This window comes from Engraulis encrasicolus, chromosome 10 (assembly GCF_034702125.1).
Source record: "Engraulis encrasicolus isolate BLACKSEA-1 chromosome 10, IST_EnEncr_1.0, whole genome shotgun sequence".
In the NCBI taxonomy this organism is placed as follows: domain Eukaryota; kingdom Metazoa; phylum Chordata; class Actinopteri; order Clupeiformes; family Engraulidae; genus Engraulis; species Engraulis encrasicolus.
The window spans coordinates 19224373-19232314 of record NC_085866.1 but is presented as its reverse complement, the minus strand read 5'-3'; the positions used below and the strand labels follow the sequence as shown (position 1 = coordinate 19232314).

Below are 7942 nucleotides of genomic sequence, written 5' to 3'. Positions count from 1 at the left end.
GCGCGTGGTACATCTACTCACTAGAAGCCCCAACCCCCCCCCCCCCTCCCCGCGGACACTCAACACACACATACACAGCCCCTTTGACTCCCACCTGTCCCCATAGGAAGCTGTCGCCCTGCTTCTTGCTCCAGCACATGGCGAAATGTATCACACTCAGATACCCTTTCGTGTACAAGCGCACAACCTCACATTTATGACCCCTCACAATTGACACACACACACATTCCGGCTGGCTCCTACCTGTCTCCATAGGAAGCTGTCCTCCTGGTTCTTGCTCCAGGACATGGCAACGTGTATGACGCTGAAGGTGGCGCCGGAGAGCACGGCGGCCCTCATCCTGACGGGCAGCAGCGTGTAGATGATGTAGATGAAGAAGACGGACCACCACACGCCCTCCGCCGCGCTGCGCGGCTCCACCATCCACACGCCGAACGCCTGCACCCCCAGCAGCACGCCGATCACCAGGTAGCTGACCATCCACATGTAGTCCTGGTGGAAGCCGTTGCGGTTGCACACCACCATGAGGGCCAGGAAGAGGGCCATGGCCACGCACAGGGTGGCGGTGTAGGCGGCGTCGGGCCCCGGCGAGGCCGTCTGGGCGCAGTGGAAGGCCAGCATGACGCCACACACCAGCACCAGCACGCCCATCAGCATGGTGAGCGAGCTCTGGTTCAGCCGGAAGAAGTAGCGCTGATAAAGGCGCTCGAGCTTGGCCGAGCGGAACTGCTTGGACTCGAAGACGCGGGCCACACGGATTAGGCAGCCCAGCACCGCCTGGCCCCGACCCCTCCCTCTCCCCCTTCCGCATTCCTCATCCCCGGACTCGTCGTCGTCCTCCTCCTCCCCGTCGGCGCCGGTTCTCCTCCTCTTGGGTTCCCCGGTGCCGTCGTCGAAGGTGAGGTCCACCCCGTGCGGCCCCGTGCCGACGACGGGCTTGCTGCTGCTGCTGCTGCTGCGGCCATAGTGGTCCTCCTGCCAGATGCAGCGCGAGCTGAAGTTGCTGCTGGACGGAGCTCCGGCCTGCTGCGGCAGGGGCTGCTGGGAGCCGGGGGGCTCGGGGCTCTCCGCGTCCCGCAGGCAGCTCATGTAGCGCGGGCCGCACAGGGCCGAGCAGCCCCCTCCTCCTCCCGATCCGGAGCCGTTGGAGCTGCTGCTGGCCCCCCGGCGCCGGCCCTTCTTGCTGCCATTGCGCTCCCCCCAGGCCGCCTTGCGGTCGTCCACCCTGGCCACTAGGAAGGAGCTGACCCAGGACATGCTGGAAGAGGAGGGAGGAAGGCACAATATGGTTATGTATGCAGGGGGACCATCATGTGGGAGCTATGAGTGTTATGTCCAGCCTAGCCACTAGGAAGGAGCTGACCCAGGACATGCTGGAGGAGGAGGGAGGAAGGAACAGGTGCAGCAGTGATCGTTACATGGGATACAGTAGCCGTGCAGTAGAGGTATGGTTATGTAAGGGGCAGGGGGACCATCATGTGTGAGGTATGTATGAGTGTTATGTCCAGCCTGGCCACCAGGGAGGAGCTGACCCAGGACATGCAGGAGGATGATAGAGTAAAATACAGGTACAGTAGTAGTGAGAGTTACATGTTATACCGTATTAACAGAGAGGTATGTCCAGCCTAGTCACTAGAAAGGAGCTGACCCAGGGCACATGCTGGGAGGAGCAAGTGGCAGGTAGTGTAAACGAAAGGAGATGGAAAGGGTGGGAAAGGAGATGAAAAAGATGGAGGAAGAGCAGCAGATGGTGATTGGGGACATTGGGGGAGATGGGGAATTGAGAGAATGAACAGAGGGAAACAGAGGAGCAGGAAAGGAGCATTTTGGACGGAGTGCAGAGTGGTAAAGGGAAGGTGTAACGTGGAGAGTGTGAACACTGGACAAGGATAGGGTGGAGGAGAGGATGTGGAACGGATAGGGAGGATGGGGGAGAGGGGACGGAGATAGATTTAAAATGTAGAGGGTGGAGCAGGGGAGAGGGAATGAGGAAAAATGTAGAGGGGAGAGGATGGGAGAGGAGAGGAGAGGAGAGGAGAGGAGAGGAGAGGAGAGGAGAGGAGAGGAAAGGAGAGGAGAGGAGAGGAGAGGAGAGGAGAGGAGAGGAGAGGAGAGGAGGAGAAGATGCAGCAACATGAGAGGTAGACAGGGAGAGGGAGGAGAAGATGTGGTCAACAGGGTGGATAGTGGGAGCAAGCAATGGAGAAGGTGTGAAGCATAGAGGGAGGACAGAGGAAGGGAGGGAACAGCAGAAGATGTGGAATGGAAAGGAGAAACAGAGGAATGGGGAGGGAGGAGACGGTGTGACTTGAGTTGGACAGAATGTAAGTAACAGGAATGACAGACAACGAATATGAGCAAGGGAGTGAAAGTGAAAAAACAAACAAAGTCAAGCACAACTATGTACGCCTAATACACCACCCTAGCACTTGTAACAGCTATGAGTGTTATGGGGGCTAGAGAACAAGAAATAGCTAAGTTGAGAATTTGATTTCAACCTTGGCTTTCCAAAGTTAGATGGCTCTCATAGACCTCTGTGACCAGGTGTGCATTTCGCAAACAAGTTTTTAGATTAGGATGGTACTCCCATAGCACTAGGCTACCCATTTGTCCACTGTGGTAGTAAACCCTATTAAAAAATGTAGCTGCAGGAAGTTGTAGCTGCTGTCTATGAGTGCGTATCAAATACTGTGTCAGATAAAGTAGATAAAATAGTGTCCGAAGAAATTTAGAAGGACTTGACAATGTTTGTGCAATAAACATTGTTTTGATGGGTGTTTTTTTCTCTTATTTTGTCTAGTCTTTATTTTGCTCAGTAGCCATTAGTCTCCATAGTAGCTAGAACATATAGAAGTAGACCAAGCGGAGGCCAAAAATGTCACTGAAAAACAGAATGTCACCACTATTAGGACACTCTATAGCGACGTCATATGTTCCAGCAAAATGTGAGTGGGAAGTGTTTCAGATGCTTTAAGCAACTGGCATTTATTGACATTGTGAACAAGTCACACCTTTTAATGTGCTTCCAGTTGTGACACACAGAGTGGCAGACCACTCATTATTAACATGTGAAGATTGGCTTTGAACTACTATCTATGAACAACATGTTACTTACAAAGAGCATGTTACATTGTATAAGGAGGTAACATCTATGTGTGCTTTCTATGTTACAGCGGCTTGATAACACGAATCCTGAATGACTTCAAAAAGATAACTATGAGTTTTTGTAAATACTGTCATGGTGTGCCCTTACCATTATGGCTTTTTAAAGTTTAAGTGTTTGTAAAGGCTGTCATGATGACTTCCCATTAAATATGGCTGCTTGTGTGAGTTGTAGCTGTGTTGCGTTGACCTTGCTTTTATAACTTCTTTAACCATTTGTATAGGTAAAGACTCTCGTGTTGTGACCTTACCTTTGTGGCTTCTTGTGTGAGTCGTAGCTGTGCTGCGTAGCTCTCTGTGGCTCCTCATTTATTCCAGTGAGCTAAGGCAATACTGTCAGTCAGGAACTCTGGTGCCAAGCACTGGCTTCACATCTCCGTCAGTGTTTCACATCAATGGTCAAACTCATGAAGCCTTTTCACTCCTCCTTACACCCTCAGCATTGCTCAGGTAAACAGGTCTGTTTGGGGAATGACAAAAAACACAATTACAAAATGCAACTCCTATGATTTTTTTGTTATAGCCAGAATGGTAATTTCTTACACATTGAGCATTGCTCAGGTACCTGTACCTATACGTCTTTTGATTTGACAAAAAACATTAAGCCCTAGCGATTACATACAACATACAAGCCCTTATACTGTACATACAACTTTCATTTTAATGACAGATGAATGTGTAAAGCGCAACTCAAAAGGAGTAATTACAGCTGGGTGCTGATTCCTAAAATAACATAAAGTCAAAAGAAAGGACAGCTCTCCTAGTCACATTCATTCATGTTTAACCCCTTAGCGCAGAGCCTATGTTATAACCTTACTGACACCAAAATTGTAATGGCTATGTCTTAATCTGTTACTTAAGGCTCTCTGTACTGTCATAGCAATGTTGTTATGATGTAGTTGAGTATTTTCAGCAAATAGTGAATAGGCCCGTCGGCGACCCCATCTGCAGTAAGAGGCTACACGTGAAACATGGCTGTGCCTGAGAGTTCTGTCCTTTCTTTAGGGATTATGTTTGAGAGATGGCAAAGACATCATTACAGACATTACAACCCCTATCAAAAGAGTGTTACAAGTTACAACCTTAACAGATATTGCTTAAACGTTCAGCATTGTTTAGGTAACCATGTAATCATACAACCTCTATCCAAGCATTGCTCTGGCAACCATACACGACAATACAATAGGATTTGTATAGCACGAGAGCATACATAACTGCCATTTAATGTGCTAAAGACAAAATAAAGAGGAGAAAAGAAAAATAAATATATTGTAGAATGCAAAAAGTAATGTAGAGAGTTTATAATTAGCTACAACCAAATGCAGATGAAAATAATGTCAAGTCTGCTTGGGTAGAAGTGCAGTTACTTTATCGATCCCAAAGGAAATTGGGCTGGAGTAGAAGGGAGATGACAACAACATTCTTACACAGATACAACCAATCCATGTTATAGGTATATTTCTTACAGCCAGGGTGGTTATGACTAAGTGGTAATATGTTTCTGAAAAATGTCTCTAATTTTGTAGCAATGCTGTGTTTTTAAATTAAGGTTGCAAGTAAGGTTTTTCAGCAAAGAGTGAAGTAGCCTATTCCATGGCTAGGACAGTGTATAAAAATGCAGTAGCAACTAACTCATTTCAGATATATTTCATTTGTGTCCTTCAACTTAAAAGAAGCACGACTGTGCTAAAATAGATAGGCCTATAGGTTGTAAGAAACATTCTGACTTTCTGAAACTGTTTCACTGAAAACTCTTGGAGAGGATTTTGAGGTTGAAACGACAGATACTCCAGCCATTCATACAGTGAAGGTGTAAAGCTGTGATTCTTAAAATTGGGCACAAAAGGTCAAGTCAGAAAGTAGGACACAAAGAAGCTGTATACTGTGGGGAATATGAACCATACTACGAGACCTGGCCTATATTTAAAATTATGGCACACACACTGGCACTCCAAAGTTCAAGACATTTGTTCCCAATGCAGTGTTGTAATGACAAATATTAAGTGTAAATATTTATCACATACTTATCTGATTGCTAATAACAAACATAAACTAGCCTGAGGTACAAAGACAAAGAAGACATGGTCAGCCCTCTTCTTCATTTGACTTTGAACACACACACACACACACACACACACACACACACACACACACACACACACACACACACACACACACACACACACACACACACACACACACACACACACACACACACACACACACACACACACACAGGTATTCCAGGCAAAGTAGCAGCCCAAAACATAAACACAGCACGGGTAGGGTCAGTTTGCACTGTTGGGCAACAAAGGCTTGAGTGAATTGGTATCGTCAAGGGCGATGGGCTCTAGAACAGATGAAATTGCGCGCGTGCTTGCCGCCAATTACATTGAATTGCTGTTTACGATGCCATGGACTTCACATGTAAATAAATAAATAAATAAATAAATGGGCACCTCTACCTAATGGTCAAACTCCAGACCAGCACCAACTGAATTTGCATGATGAGATTAGGAATTGAGGGGTCAGTCTGTCTCACATGATGCACAGACCAAACCAACAGGACAATAGAAATCAGTGGCTTGATCTTTTTCCACATGACAGCTTCCTTCACAATGTCGTGCATCTGACAAGGGAATTCCTGATTCTGATTATGCGTAGCCTACATTCCTACGAACCAAGTAATGTTTACGTGCTATTTAAATGCAGAGCAACATCCTTTTTGCCAGTGCTGGGCGCTTGGCTCTTGTTGTCCCCTCCGTCCGTGCCGTGCCCTCTGCTCAGACAAGAGGTCGCTGGCGCTGGCCAAGGTGAGGAACAGCACAGCGGCGCGCTAAATTTCCAGTGTCATGGCCAAACCTTCCCACGACGTGACAGGTCACAACATGCCTGTGCTATGGACGGCGTTCGCAACTGCATTTGAATATTTGTTCCCAAGACTATGTATTACTGTAATTGCTAAGGGTTGCCCTGTCTACCAATATGTGACTGTCTTGGAGACGGGCAATAACTCTTGTGATATCCTACCTCCAGGACCGGTCAGACAGCACACTACCAGCATGCAGTCTTATGTAATGCAAACAGTGCATGCATGTGTGTGGATTCAGGGAGCATCCATTTCTATTGCATTCCGTGATTCTCTCTCTCTCTCTCTCTCTCTCTCTCTCTCTCTCTCTCTCTCTCTCTCTCTCTCTCTCTCTCTCTCACACACACACACACACACACACACACACACACACACACCGTCCATCGCTTCCATGCAATGCATGTCTTCATACAATGAGATAGATGTCCCATGCCATAGTCATAAAAAATGAAATACATAATGGTGTTTTCGAGGCAATATGTCAGACTCCAACGCAGTCGTACCTGGGAAAATTTGGTGGCAAGTGTGACATTACCAGGGGACAGTGAGGTATTACATAACTGGGAACATTCCGTGTGTGTGACAGCCGTACTGGGAGACTCTTCCACGGCACTCGCGCAGCACTGCAACCATACAAAGCCTTGTCTTGTTTGGAGCAATTCTCGTCCTCGCGTCTGAACAGTTTGAAAAGGTTACACGCTGAGCTGGGAAGAGAATCTACATTGCAGAATCAAAGTTACCCGTGGGCTGACAAGGCGTCCCAGAACTTCTCACGAATTCCACAGCGCATTTTTACGCTTGCGAGTAGTCAACTTCCGACCACAATAACGACCTCCTACACCGCAGAGTTTGGTCTATTCCGTAGCGCAGTACATGCTCTGGAACTGGGTTAAGCCTTGTGAAACTTTGTTGTCTTCTTAGCAGGTTGACAGTGACGCCAGTCACAAATTATGCAGTCGCAAAAACAAACAATGACTCGGGGTTTTCAAACTTAGCCTAAAAGATCCCCAACAAGACAGTGCACCACATTGTTACAGTAACTGTGTGCTGTTTCTGTTTTTGGTGTCCGCATTATGCATATGTTATTATGTTTATATAATGAACGAACCATCTTCGTTTTTGTCAAGTTTCCACATAGCCTTGAACACTGCCAATGATAGCGATCCTCGTTTTGACAGCAAGCTGTTTCCCCCTTTAGAATGCCCCCTCTCTGTGAAGAACTATGCATCTGTCATGCGACTTGAAGACCAACAACTGTTCTCATCACGAGCCCGAAGACAGCCAAAGAAATGACCCGCGTATCAGTACGAAATCATAGACCACTCACCAGAAACAAGCTAGGTTCTGCACCGCAGTGGAGTCCCTCATCCCCCGGTCGCTAGATAGCCTACTGTCAGTGCTGTGTTCGTTGCGATGCGAACACGGGCCGATGTAGCGAGCCTGCCCTGTGCATCCAGGGGCAGGGCGACGGTTACAAATTTACAACAGCGACGGCTCGACTCGGCTCCGCCAAGTGATATGTTCACGTTTCTCCTTACCCTTGGTTAGACTCGCCCTCCCCTACGTTCACTCCTCAACCATGAAGTCGAGAGTCCCCCTAGAGGTAGACTCATCTTGGTTGTGCGTGTGTGCGCGCGTGTGTGTGCGTGCGCGCGCGCGCGGTGGAGCGTGTGTGTGTGTGTGTGTGTATGTTGAGAGAGAGAGAGAGAGAGAGAGAGAGAGAGAGAGAGAGAGAGAGAGAGAGAGAGAGAGAGAGAGAGATGACTTGTAGTATAGGCCTATATAATTATTATCTTATTATTTAGGCAGGACAGAGTTCCAGAGTTAGATGGAATAACAGTTTTGGTTTAAAACAATACCCCTTGGATCTAGTCTATGCTCCTGCATTGCTACACAGTCTCCTGATAAAAG

General features: G+C 47.6%; 1 protein-coding gene across 1 annotated transcript in view; it reads right to left on the bottom strand.

The window, feature by feature from the left end:
- The window catches only part of LOC134456774 (adenylate cyclase type 6-like), a 108130-nt gene extending 100534 nt beyond the window's left edge, over window positions 1–7596 (bottom strand). Inside the window, exons 1-3 of the mRNA XM_063208302.1 lie at window positions 7359–7596; window positions 3414–3622; window positions 244–1258 (exon numbers count right to left, since the gene is read on the bottom strand). Of these exons, the coding sequence (XP_063064372.1) occupies window positions 244–1257 (1014 nt within the window). The 5' untranslated portion in view covers window position 1258; window positions 3414–3622; window positions 7359–7596. The remainder of the gene's footprint in view (window positions 1–243; window positions 1259–3413; window positions 3623–7358) is intronic.
- Window positions 7597–7942: the final 346 nt, after the last annotated feature.